The sequence below is a fragment of the Lissotriton helveticus genome, chromosome 12 (genome assembly GCF_964261635.1).
Source record: "Lissotriton helveticus chromosome 12, aLisHel1.1, whole genome shotgun sequence".
NCBI classification, from domain to species: Eukaryota; Metazoa; Chordata; class Amphibia; order Caudata; family Salamandridae; genus Lissotriton; species Lissotriton helveticus.
Genome location: NC_136073.1, coordinates 719283057 through 719297012, shown reverse-complemented (window position 1 = coordinate 719297012; position 13956 = coordinate 719283057). Strand labels below are relative to the sequence as shown.

Sequence of the window (13956 nt, the reverse complement as noted above, 5' to 3'; positions counted from 1 at the left end):
ACACAGCCAGTACTAATCATGAAAATCTGCCATGGCTTCAGATCTCGGTGATCACCAGTAGACATGAATGAGCAAAACAGACCGTCCACAGCTACTTTGTTATTGAAAGTGTGGTCCAACATAGGGAAGAGGTCACTATCCACTAGCAAAAGTTGCCCTGTTATCTCAGAGTTCCAGTTTCAGACGGTAACTTGTAAGCAAACATGTAAAAGCAAAATGGTCGAAGAAGGAAACGAAAACGGATAGCAAGAGACTGTTGACATGTTCCCTTCTTTGTCCTGGGACGAAGGAGAGAGCAGGAGGAGCAAAGGATTGTGGGGGAGGGATTTGGTGTGTAGAGACTGGAATCCATAAGCTGAAAATTCTATAAAAGTGTCAATGTGAGATCGCACTTACAAGCATTTTTGGAGCTCCGATCTGTGTTTTGGAGGGATTTTTTTTGCTTCTTTCTGTATCAAAAAAAAAGAACGTCAAAAATGTGTTTCAGTAGACATAAGCGAAAAATGCACTTAAGTGGTCTCTGAAGTAGAATGGCCATGTTTGCCAGTTGATGGTCAGCAAGTAGGTGCGTTGCATACGGAGTGAAGCTAAATCTCGACTAGGGCTAGCCTTGGTACTGCCATGACAGTCCACAGACAGCTATAAACTACCACAAAGCTTTGCCAGATCAAATATCTCAACTTGAAGACAGCCAACCACTGTGAAGCCTTGCAGGAGAGGAGGACAATATATTCCAAAGATAAACTGCCACTCACAAGCCACTCTTTCCTGAGTTGAAACAGTGCTTTGTTGGGAATTCCTTTCAATTAAACTTTGTGTTACACACTCATTTTTAATTTACGAATGCCCCAGTTTTGGTTTTACTTCCAGGTACATCAAGCTTCAGTGCAACCCTCAAGCATGATACTAATAAAAACCTTTAAGCTCTATCCATATGGAGTATAAAACGGATTCTGAGCAATCTAATCTGAACTGGTTTGCAATGTGATGGGAAATGAAGGACAAACTAATCTACTTTGATCAATCCGACTTTCTGTAATACTGTCATTTACACTGATCATTTCAAATTGCTTTCACAATTAATTCAAACTCAGCTCTTTGGCACAGCGCCATCTTTAATTCTAGCCTCTTCACAGAGGCCAATGTTTTAATTTGCACATTATCGCAACACTGCGTCTCAGCCTTTAGAACCACCTTTGTTTCTTTTCATCGGACATCTTGGCTAATGTTTGGAATTGACAGAAAGGTAACAATGGGAAGGTGGGAGGTTGAACATACCATGTGGTAAGTGCACTCAAACCGGATATCCTGACTCATAGGTTTCAACAACTGTTTCTCCCCGCTGACAACCCAGACGCAATCCAGTATTAATACTCACAAGTAAGGCTTAACGGGATAACAAGCAAGTACTACACAGTTTCTATAAAGAAAGTAGAAACTCATCAACTGTACAAAATATATACACCAATGTCAAGCATATACATTCCTGTTGCTAGTTAGAAAATGCAAATCCCTTGTGCATTTCTTTGTACATAAGGATGTCACATTTTGAAGCAAGCAGGTAAAGTCTCGAATGTTTGCACTAATCTTAGTAAAAGATTATTATAAAAGCGTCAATAATAATCTCAAATTACAATTACAGATCGTATGGCCATCTTACACCGAACAAATATATTCAAAGCTGAAAGAGTTCTGTTTCAAAAATATAGATTTTAAACACGTTAAAGGCATTTGGTTAATTCCACTATGACGAAAAGGCTTTCCCTGCTCAGAATAGGATACGTGTTAAGCAATGTAACACAAGAAGAAGAAACCGAACTATTCTACAAAAGCTAACATAAGGCATTTCCATGATAGATGCATACATGCACAAGCAGTACAGGCAGACTGCAGGCAACAGTAACGTACCCACAGTTAAAGGAGTGCTCATTTGTTCGTACAACACATCGCAAACCAAGGTGATTTGTCTATAGGGTATCTATAAAGAATGCATTATTTTTGGTTGGTAGAGAAAGGGAGATTGAGTAATGCTTTCGTGGCACCCTACCTTAATGGGCTCAAGTGGAATGTAGTGCATCAATTGGATTGAGACTTCACATCTAGTAAAGGAATTACAAAGGCACAATATTTTTCGGATGGCGTTAAAGCGAAATATGGTTTAAAGCTAAAAGTCTTGTAAAGAAACAAGAACATCTTCAATAGTTGTAAATGGATAGCATAGTTCAAGTTTCCAAACCTGAATTCTGTGGTGCCATGCTTCTTGCAGGCAAGATCGTAGATTGCTCTCCCACAACTTTGAAAAGGAAAGACTTATTTCTTTTGCACATAAATTTACGAGGTATGTAACAAAAGCAAAGCTATGTTGCAACCTAGAATAATGCTATTTTTTCAGTGTGCCTTTTATCTGTAAATACAAATCTCAACTGCTTTGATAAGTGCATATCAAGTTTCAAGAAATCAGGTTAAACCGTTCGCAAGATTTCTTGAAGAAGGGAGAAGGGCAGGGGTAAAGGCACAAAGCTACATCTTGTGCCACACAACAGCTCAGGGTATCCACATAGCTACTATGCACTCATACACCATTTAGTGATTTGTCACTTGGTAAACAAAAAGGAATCCTCTTAACATGAACATCAAGCAGATACCACGGGGTATGCGGGAGTAATCTTGCTTTACTTATTCTAGTAATTGAGACGTCAACCTCTCAAGGCTGGCTCAACTGCACAGCACCAGCTTTGATCTAGATTAGTGCAGGAGTAGCGTTATTGCTCAATGGAAAAATTATATGGATCACCATGCCAATACTGGTTTCTCCAGTACTGAATTAGGATTAAATGTGCATTTTACTGGTTCAATGTCCTTGTTGAAGGATCACTTTCCTGAAAGATCCTTAAAATGCTAAATTTAAAAACTGCATTAGCCGTATCAAATTTGCTCAGATCCAATTTGAGTTAAACTCACTAACAAGTGTTCATTACACCAAGTACAATACATTCTCACTGGAAAGTATTGTTTGAACAGTTCAAATTTTTTCTCATGGAAAATCATCCAAGCATAAAGGCAAGCCAACAACTATCCCTACCCATGATAGCCAAACCACCAAACACTAGAAGCAAATTATTGAGGACACCTAGTGCCAATAATGTCACTAACTCCAACATCCAAACATTAGCATTAACATTGGTTTTGAAGCCTAATCTTACAATTCAGAAATGGCGGTATCTGCTGTCTGCATCTAGCCAGAAATTCCAAACTAATCTGCAATAACACCAAATGATCCCAGCTTCTTTTGCTCAGAAATACTATTACATAGGTATTTATCATTAGATTATACTGTAAACACATGATTCTATGTAAACTTGTTTTAGGTATCAGAAGTGACAGCTGCCACAATTGCCTTAGTCTCTACTATAATGGGGGGTGATCGAAGGTCGAAGTAGTTGAATTTTCCATTATCTCTCTGCTCCAGATTCTCAGCTTGCCAGTCCTCAATCCAGCGACGTTTATGGCGCAATTTTGGTGGGATTGCAGAGTCATCTTTCTTTTCTGGGATTGTGTTTTCCGTTGGCGCTTCTATAGGAGGAATTGCCTCTCCTTCGGTTTCACCTTGGACAATCAGGGTCTGCGTTACTGGATTCTGATCTTGAGCAACCACATTCTGGCCCTGAGTTATGACGCTCTGACTTTTAGTTATGACGGTCTGGCTTTGAGTTGTCATGGTTTGGGTGGTCCTTGGTGTGGGAGTCAGAACTATAGTTGGCCAGGATGGGACATTTGGCCTGGCAAAAAATGGTTCTTTTCTCTCTTGAGATGAAAACACCAAATCTTTCCTCTCATCTGATAGGAAAACTGGGTCTTCTTTTTCAACAAATGTTGCATCTGGTGAGAGGTTTTCAAGATCGTCCTCTTCATGCCCGCTGCTATCCCCGCTTATTGCAGAGTTTGGGCTTTCAGGTTCCTCATCAGACACAGGTTCCAGTTTCATTCTTGGTGCAACAGGCTGAACTTGGGGAACAGCTTGAGGTTCTTCCACGCTTTCAAGACGTTCTCGGTGTCTGCGTCCTAGTGGGGGTGCCTGGAGCTTAATAGGAAAAGTAGGTGGCTCTTCAGGATGCATATGCCTGTGTGGGGGTGGGATCATTAACCCTGGATATCTGGGGAATGTCCTTGGGCTTAGATGGTAGTTTAATACTGAGCAGGCTTGAGCTTGTAAGTAGTGTTTCATTTCATCTGGGTTGAAACTGAAGTAATTGCCACCTGGGAAAGCGGGACTTAACCCTGGTGAGGGACTGTAAGAAAAGACTGAAGGAGTAAGAGACAGAGCCGGGGATATTGGTATGTTTAGAACACCACGTCCTGGAAGAGGGGACAGAGAAAATGGACTGTGTGGCTCCGGATACATGCCAGGTCTGGAGTAGAGAGGAAACAGGAGTTCCGGTTTGTGCTTTTGGTTTGTAATGCCAGCACCACCCAAGGTGCTACGAGGTCCCATCAGGTCAGCATTATTGCGCCATTCTGCACGAAGGTCTTCTAGTTCCGATGTGTGAGGCTTTCCATCATTTGCGTCATTCAAAGATTCATGGCTTGACTGGCCAAGTGAACCTCCTGAGTATCGGTGAGCATGAGCATCTTCATTGGGAGAGTCGACATCCAATGGAGGGAAATGAAAGCGTGATGATGCAGTAGGGATAGGAGGAGCACTCTGGGGGACATTACCTAGGGGAATAGAAAAAAAAATTCAGTTAAAGTAAAATTTTTTTATCTAAAGCAAACTAATATTTTGACAATCATGAACAATAAGATATTAGGCCAATACTCCAAACATAAAATGAATGCTTTCATATATTGAAAAAGGTCCTAGTATCTTTAATTGGAACATTGATGTTAAGGTGTTCAAAAACTGTCACAATTATATTTATCATCATTTATTACGAGGAGGGTGTCCTTAATGCAGAGCCACAGACTGGTTTATTTCCTAACGTGCTTCACTTACGTGTGTTTGATTTTAAACCAAAGAATATCCAGGTGATGGAAAATAGGTTTTAGAGATGCTTGTTCTAGAAATACACTAAAAAAACATGAATTTGAAGTGTATGGTAATAAACCTCTAGTGTGTTAAATACTGTAATGGGTGTGCATATACGTGTTTTCACTTTATGGAAAAGGCGCGATCCTCGAAGTCAACGACGTCATCGCGGCAACCCAAATAATGGCAAAAAAGGAAAATAGGTCTGAAAGAATATTTTGAAAAGAAACTTAGTACAAAAATATGAGTTTAAACATGCTTTGAAAGCAGAATGTATATAGTAATGTGTGTAGGGCAATGTTCAGAATGGATTTTGTTTTACATATTTTTGGATGTGTTGGTGATCACTGAATGTCTGCTTTTGTTTTCAGTTTTTGCGACGTGTCTGGGGGAAGCGCGATTACCGGCATCGCGATCTCCGGAGTCAATGCAAAGAAATAATAGGTTTTAAGGAAAATGCTACTTACCAGTAAGCATCTGTTCTTGGCATGTAGAGCTGCAGAGTTGTACACCTTAGCATTAGACTGCCACCTGGTGTTGGGCTCAGAAGATTGCAGGTTGTTGTTGTCTTGGAAGAAGTCTTTGTAGTCATGAGATCGGTGACTCCTCCCTTGGACAACAGTGGGCATGGTCATCGACTCCATCCTTAGATTGTTTTTCGCCATGATGGGAAATGATGGAGTTAGTCGACATACAGTAAGAAAGGGATGTCCATGCGTGTGCATCTAAGTAAGATGAAAAACTGGAACGGACACAAGTCCCGGGAAGGCGGGAGGGCGTGTACAACTCTGCAGCTCTACATGCCTAGAACAGATGCATACTGGTAAGTAGCATTTTCCGTTTGAGGCATAGGAGCTGCAGATTGGACACCTTAGCATTGATTGTGCAGCAGTGTATCCCCTTAGCGGTGGTCACCTGTATCCGTTGCAGTTGTTTGAAATAAAGTTTTAAGGACAGCTTGGCCTACAGTAGCTTGCTGCTTGGCTTGCACATCAACACAATAGTGTTTAGTGAAAGGGTGTGGTGTAGACCATGTAGCTGCCTTGCATATGTCCTCTAGTGGTATGTTTCCTAAGAAAGCCGTAGAGGCTCCTAGTTTGCGTGTGGAATGCGCTCTAGGAGGAACTGTTAATGTACGTTTAGCTTTAACATAGCAAATTCATATACACTTTATAATCCACCCCGCAATACCAGTTTTGGAGATGGGGTTGCCTTTATGAGGAGGAGAGAAAACTACAAACAGTTGTTTTGTCTTCCTAAAGGATTTAGTTCTATCTATATAGTATAGAAGAGCCCTTTTAACATCCAATGTGTGTAAAGCTCTTTCTGCCACAGAGTCTGGGTTTTGGAAAAACACAGGTAACTCTACAGATTGATTTAGGTGAAAAGAAGTGATGACCTTTGGAAGAAATTTTGGATTGGATCTAAGAACCACCTTATTAGGATGTATTTGAAAAAATGGTTCTTGTATTGTGAAAGCTTGTATTTCACTTACCCTCCTAAGAGAGGTAATGGCAACAAGGAAAGCTGTTTTCCATGTTAGGAATTGCAGTTCACATTTATGTAAAGGCTCGAACGGGGGTCCCATGAGCCTTGTGAGTACAATATTTCGGTTCCACACAGGAGAAGGTGGTAACCTTGGTGGGATTATTCTTTTTAATCCCTCCATGAATGCTTTGATTGCTGGTACTCTAAAGAGAGACAGATGTTGTCTGTTTTGTAGGTATGCTGCAATTGCTGCAAGATGCAGGCGTATGGAAGAATATGCAAAGTTAGACCTTTGTAGATGTAAAAGGCAACAGATGATATTCTGGATGGATGCATCCAGGGGATCAATGTGATTATTTTTGCAATAAATAGCGAATCTCATCCATTTAGCGGCATAACACGCTCTGGTAGTGGGTTACCTAGCCTCTTTAATGATGTTCATACAGTCTGGTGGTAGGTTTAGATAACCAAACTCTAAGACTTCAGGAGCCAGATCGCCAAATTCAGTTGTTTAGGATCTGGGGGTCTGATTTCTCCATGGTTCTGTGTGAGCAGGGATGGTTTGAGGCGTAGCTTTTGATGCGGAGCTAGAGAAAGGTCTAGTAGTGTGGTGAACCACGGTTGGCTTGCCCATGTGGGAGCTACTAGGATCAGTGTGAGAGACTGTTGTCTGAGCTTGCGCACTACTAATGGAATGAGTGGGAGAGGCGGAAAAGCGTACGCAAATCTGCCTGACCAGTTCATCCATATCGCATTGACTTCAGACCGTGGGTGTGGGAACCTGGTGGCAAAGGCTGGGCATTTCGCGTTTTCGTGGGTGGCAAACAGATCTATGTGTGGATGCCCCCACCTTTTGAAGAATGGCTGAAGAACTTGTGGATGTAGTTCCCATTCGTGAATCTGTTGTGCCTGCCGACTTAACAGATCTGCTATCTGATTGTGGACCCCTGGAAGGTGTTCCGCTAACAGATGTATGTTTTGAGGAACGGCCCATCTCCAAATGTTCTGTGCAAGTTGGGACAGCTGCAGAGTGTGTGTCCCCCCCTGTTTTTGTATGTAGTACATGGCTGTCATTGTCCGTCCAGATTAGGACAGCTTCGTTTTGTACTTGAAGTTGAAAGGTCTTGAGTGCTAGGAATGTTGCTAGCAGCTCTAGGTGGTTGATATGGAACCGTTTCTGTTGAATGGTCCATTGGCCTTGAGTTGTGTGATGTAAGAGATGGGCTCCCCACCCTGTGAGGGATGCGCCTGTTGTAAGCACTACTTGTGGAACAGGCTCTAGGAACGGCCGCCCTTTTGTCAGGTTTTTGGTGTTCCACCATTGCAGAGACCGATATGTGCGGCTGTCTACCAACACCAGGTCTTTTAGTTGACCTTGAGCTTGGTTTCACTGTTGTGCTAGGCACTCTTGTAGGGGACGCATCTGCAGTCTTGCGTGTGGTACTATGAAGATGCAAGATGCCATCATGCCTATTAGTCTCATGAACACCCTGGCTTGCAGAGACTGCTGGTGTTGAAAACTGCCGACTAAGGCTTGAATGCTCTGTATCCTGGCTGGACTGGGATACGCTAGAGCTGTGGACGTATTTAGTGTAGCTCCTAGATACTGATGTATGTGCGAAGGCTGTAGGTGCAACTTGGTGTAGTTTATTGTAAACCCTAAGTCATGCAATGTTTGAATTGTTTGTTGTGTGTGCTGGACACACTGATTGAACGATTTTGCTTTTATGAGCCAGTCTAGATAAGGGAAGACATGTATCTGTTGTCTTCTGAGATGTGCTGCTACTACTGCTAAGCACTTTGTGAATACGCTTGGTACCGTTTTTACCCCGAATGGAAGTACTTTGAACTGATAATATTGTCCTAGTACAAACCATACTTTCTGTGAGCAGGATGTATGGGGCTATTGAAGTAGGCGTCCTTTAGATCTAGTGTTGTAAGGAAGTCGCCCTGTTGTAGCAGTGGAAGGACTTGTAGAGTGATCATATGAAAATGATCTGATTGTATGTAACTGTTGAGGGGCTCGAGGTAGAGGATTGGCCTCAGTGTCCCATCTTTTTTGGGAATTAAAAATACAGCGAGTAAACCCCCATTCCCTGTTCTCCTAAAGGAACTATTTGAATAGCATCCTTCTGTAGAAGTGATAACACTTCTTGTCGAAGCAGAGTTAGATGGTCTGTTGACATTGGACGCTGTCTTGGAGGTATGTTTGGAGGGGTTGCTGTAAATTCTAGGCAGTAGCCATGTTGGATAATCTGTCTTACCCACTTGTCTGTTGTAATGGAGTTCCAGACAGGCAGGAACTGTGTTAATCTGCCCCCTACAGGAGTGGTATGCTGTGGGGGAAGCTGAGGGAAGTCATTGTTTGGTAGTGGAAGAGGATCGATTGTTGTTGTTACCACAACCTCTTCCTTTGTTATTGTTTCCTCTAAAGTATCCCTTGTTGGAGGATGTCTGTGACTTAAAAGATGTTGTAGTGTCTGCTCCAGTCTGTTTGGAGCCTCCTCTGTAAGAGAAGCGACAAAAGGAGCCTCTATTTGGTGTAGACTGTAAAGCTCACATAGACTTGGCAGTGTCGGTGTCTTTCTTCATTTTTTCTAGTAAGGCGTCTACTTCAGGACCAAATAATTGGTTTTGATTGAAAGACTGGTTTAAAATGGTAGTTTGCACTTCTTGTTTAAACCCGGAAATGCGTAGCCACGCATGTCTCCTAAGTATGACACTGGTATTTACGGCTCTAGATGCTGTGTCAGCGGCATCTAGTGCATATTTTATTGAGGCATTGGATATTAACTTGCCTTCTTGTATAAGGTCAGTTGCTTGATCTTTGTACTGATCTGGTAGATGTTCAAGTAGTTTTTCTAATTGATCATAATGAGCCCTATCATAACGAGAAAGTAGGGCTTGTGTATTTGCTATACGCCACATGTTTGCAGCTACTCTTTTCCCTGATGCATCAATGACCTTTGATTCTTTATCAGGTGGGGGCGCTTCTCCAGAGGTCTGAGAATTCGCCTTTTTCCTAGCATTGGACACAACTAATGAATCTAGTGGTATGTGTCCTTTAATATAGACTGGGTCTATGGGTGCTGGTCTATATTTCTTTTCAATTCTATGGCTTAATATTCTTGTGCGCACAGGGTCTTTAAATACTTCTGGAGCATGCTTGATTACTCCCTTAATCATTGGAAGAATTTGATCAGTCCTCAGAGTGCTCAAAGGTATCTAAGAGAAAATGCTCTTCAATATCATTAGAATTCATAGGGACTCCGTGGTAAACAGCAGCTCTGTTTAACAGGTGACTAAAACTAATTGGTCTTCTGGAGGGGAAGGCTTTGATGGGTATGAGTGCGGTTCTGGAATGTCAGGCATACTCTGTGTTTGGAAAGTCATAAATAGGTACATCTTTTGGGTTTGAATAATCCCATATACCCTCATCTATGTGATGTGAGCTAGGCTCTTCCTCATCCTCCCCTCCCTCCAAGTTATATTCATCATCATTTTGCTGTGAGGAATGTGATGATACTGGAGAATGTGCAGGAGATATCTGAGGTGATATGTGAGGATGTACAGGAGAAGGAGGAAGAAGAGGTGTTGGAGAGGAAGGGTGCATAGGGGATGTTGCACAGTCCTTCTTTGCAGGCACCACAGGTGTGAGTGGTGTATCTGCTGGTCTTTTCTTTTGAGGTGTAGTACCCACACGTCCTGTCTTTGGGTCTATATAGATCTTCTTTTGTTGAGGATCTGGTGTAAAAAGTTCCTCCTCTTCTACAACCTTCCTGGGCTTAGATTTTTTGGGCTCCGGCGGAGGTTGTGGTCTTTCTTTAGCATTGGGAGGTGTTGTAACGTCCCGTGGCATCGTTTTCGGTGCCGAAAGAGTTGTTTTCGGCTTTATAGGCATGTTCGAGGATTTGGGCACCTCGGAATCAGGCTTTTTTGTCCTCGGCGCCGATGTAGAAGTGGACAGCTTCGGAGCCGGTGCTTCTTTTGGTTTCGGTACGATTTTTGGCTTCGGTACCAAAGGGTCTTTTGGCTTCGGCGCCGAGGTGTCTTTATGTGTCGGTGCCGACGGGAGAGTTTTACTCGGTGTCGAGGTACTAGAAGGCTTTGTTGGTTTCTTCGGAGCCGGGCTCGATGGCGGGGCTGTCGAAATGGATTTTCGGTCTCGACTGGGCCCCTTGGGCGGAGTGCTGACCTTTGCCTTCGGTTTGGGTAGAGTATGTGGTGTAGGGGCAGTAGTTCTCACGCGCTAACCCGATGGAATGGAGTCATCTGAGTCGTCCTCTGCCTCTGATACGATCTGGAGATCAGGAGAGTCTTCTTCGGGAAGATATCTTCCGGTGCTGGGGCTTATCTCATCTCGTGTCGACGGGCCCTCCGATCCCGGATCGTTTTCTTCGATCGGAAAGACGCACAAGCTGTGCAGGTCGACTCGTCGTGTTCCGGCGATAGACAGAGGTTGCAGACCTCGTGGTGATCGCTATGTGGGAATTTTGCCTGGCATTTCTCGAACGGAGTTCTTTCCATGTGGTGTAGGCCGCACGGCGTCGATAGGCCTAACGGCCCACTTCGATGACCGGAATGGAAGTTATGTCGTTGAAAAGCCTTGTCTTCGATGTCGAAGGTAGTTTCTTGAAGTTTGTGGAAGTTCTGCGCTTCGAAGTTGCTGAAAAATGTTTTTCTGGCCGGAGCGGAGAAAATTCCGAACCCAGTGACGGAAAAAAACAATCTAAGGATGGAGTCGATGACCATGCGCACTGTTGTGCAAGGGAGGAGTCACCTATCGCATGAGTACAAAGACTTCTTCCAAGACAACAACAACCTGCAATCATCCGAGCCCAACACCAGGTGGCGGTCTAATGCTAAGGTGTACAATCTGCAGCTCATGCCTCGAACAGATCGTTTTTATAGAAACTCTACAAAAATATGACTAGAGAATACTGTAAGAAACCCCTAGTGTGTGAAATAGTGCAGAATGCGTGCATATTTGTGTTATCACTTTATGGAAAAGGCGCAATTGTCGCTGTGAACTACATCCCCGCGACGTCCTGGATAACTGCGAAAACGGAAAATAGGTCTGAAAGATGGTTTTTAAAGAAACTTCATACAAAAATAGGAGTTTAAATCTGCTTTTAAAGAAATATTAATATAGTAATAGGTGTAGGTCAATTTTCAGAATGGATTATAACATTTTTTGATGTGTTGGTACCCATTGAATGTCTGGTTTTTTTTCTTTCTGTTTTTTGCAACGTGTCTGCTGGGATTGCAAAGTCGTTGTGAAGATTCACAAAAACTTAACAAACCTTTTGCTGATGACAATCTCCACAGTAAATGCAAAAATGTTGTGAAGACTTACAAAATGGTTATAAAAATAAAACCAGTTAAGAATGTATTTTCTGATAAACACATGAAATAAAAAAAATAGTATATTATATAAATATAATACACAATATCCAATTATAGAAAGTAAGAAAATCTTAGAGGATCACTTAAAAAAAAAAAAGGCCATTACAATTAAAAGAATTTTTTAGAAAACCATAGAAATTGAAAAAAAACAACCCAAAGGATACAGGAATGTTATAGTTTAAAATTAGCATTTAACACGTTTGCCGCGGCCGCAATTTCGCGGCACTTACGCAAAACAGGCGGGGCCGCGTCGGCCGTGCACAGCACTACGAAGTTAGTGCTCGCGACGTCCAACGGCAGCACTTAAGGGGTTAAAAAACTGTAGAAATTCACAAAAAAACCAAAGGCTACAGAGACGTTATAAGTTGGGGTGGTATTTCCCTCGTACAAAACCAGAGAATTTCAGCAGTTTTAATTAGCTGAGCGAACTATAACTCGTGCCCCCGCAATGCACTGCTTATGACCTCACATATTACATCACTCATGACATGGTCAGTGACATCACTGAAGACATCATTCACAGAATCTGACACAGCCACTCACCCCTATGTAACCTTTCATACACCCACTCCAACTTTCACACTACCATTCTCGAAACCATTTACACGCCCATTCCAGTACTCACATACCCACTCACTGATTCATATTTCCACACACATCCACTCACTCATACACCCACTCACTAATATATTCACTGACATATCCACTCATACACCCACTCACACACAGTCAGACAAAGAGCTACTCACCCATAGTCAATCGCACAGCCATTTACTCACCTATACAGTTATACACTCACTTATTCATAGATACTTACTCACCTATACACTCACTGACAAGCACACGCTCACCCATACGCCACTCACAATCACTCACCCATACAGTCACTTCTATACTCACGTATACTACCTTTCACATATGCAGTTACTCACCCATATACCACTGACCCATCCATTCACTCCCCTACACAGCCATATGCACACTCACGCACCCACATAGCCCCTCTCAGACGCACTCATGAACCCATACAGCCTGTGATTCACCCAGTCACCCATCCATGCAGGGAGTCACACACCCCTCACCCACCCACACAGACACCCATACAGGTATTCAGACAACCAATCAATAACCCATGCAGCCACTAACACGTACCTACTCACCAACCCATGCAGCCACTAACACCAAATGACAGACTGATAGACATTCACACAAATTAGTCACTCACTGATACATTCAATGAGACATGTATAGTTAGTCAACCTACAGTCAGTCAGGCACCCACTAAATCAGCCCCACAGGCACTCATAAACCCACAGATTCATCAACACCTTGGTGTATATATGTAATAACACAAACATTTTAGAAACACTCAGTCACCAGATGAAGAGAGAGAAAAGAGGAGAGAAAAGAGGAGAGAAAAGAGGAGAGAAAAGAGGAAGAGTATATATATATATATATATATATATATATATATATATATATATATATATATATATATATATATATATATATATATATATATATATATATATATATATATATAGTGATGATGGACAGAGCTGAAACTTTTCAGACATTCACCTCCAGTCACAGTTCTGGGTTGAATAAATAATCGTTCTTTAGCTCACTTCTCCACCCAAGTTCAGACCGAGCCATATGCAAATCAGTCTTGACCCTGTTCCTCATGTGAACAGTCCAGTCCAAACTGCCAAGCCAGGTCTTCCCTGGACCTGAAACAAGCATCTTGGGACCGGTTTTGGGTAAAACACCTCATCAGCCAGGCAAGCTGGGAAGAGAGGGGTACAGACTGTCAGACTTCTGTGAAAGATAAACCCCTCGCTTCAGTTTCAGAAATTATTCATAATAATGGGGAGTTTGTTCCTTTGCTGCAGTCACTGATTGAGGCTGGGGTGGGCAGATGTTTGGCTAAATGTCTCGATAAAATTTCCTAAATTGAGGCTAGTCTCAACTTTCTACAGTTATGTAAATCCAACTAGTCTCAGTCGCTCCCTAATTTAATTTCTGTTACTACTGCT

At 42.4% G+C, this 13956-nt stretch overlaps 1 protein-coding gene across 3 annotated transcripts in view; it reads right to left on the bottom strand.

Moving 5' to 3' along the window:
• Positions 1-321: 321 nt before the first annotated feature.
• Positions 322-13956, bottom strand: part of ETV3 (ETS variant transcription factor 3) — a 158097-nt gene continuing 144462 nt past the window's right edge. For all 3 annotated transcript variants that reach the window (XM_078670204.1, XM_078670206.1, XM_078670205.1), the window contains exon 5: positions 322-4716. In XM_078670204.1, coding sequence (XP_078526330.1) covers positions 3365-4716 — 1352 coding nt within the window. In that variant the 3' untranslated portion in view covers positions 322-3364. The remainder of the gene's footprint in view (positions 4717-13956) is intronic.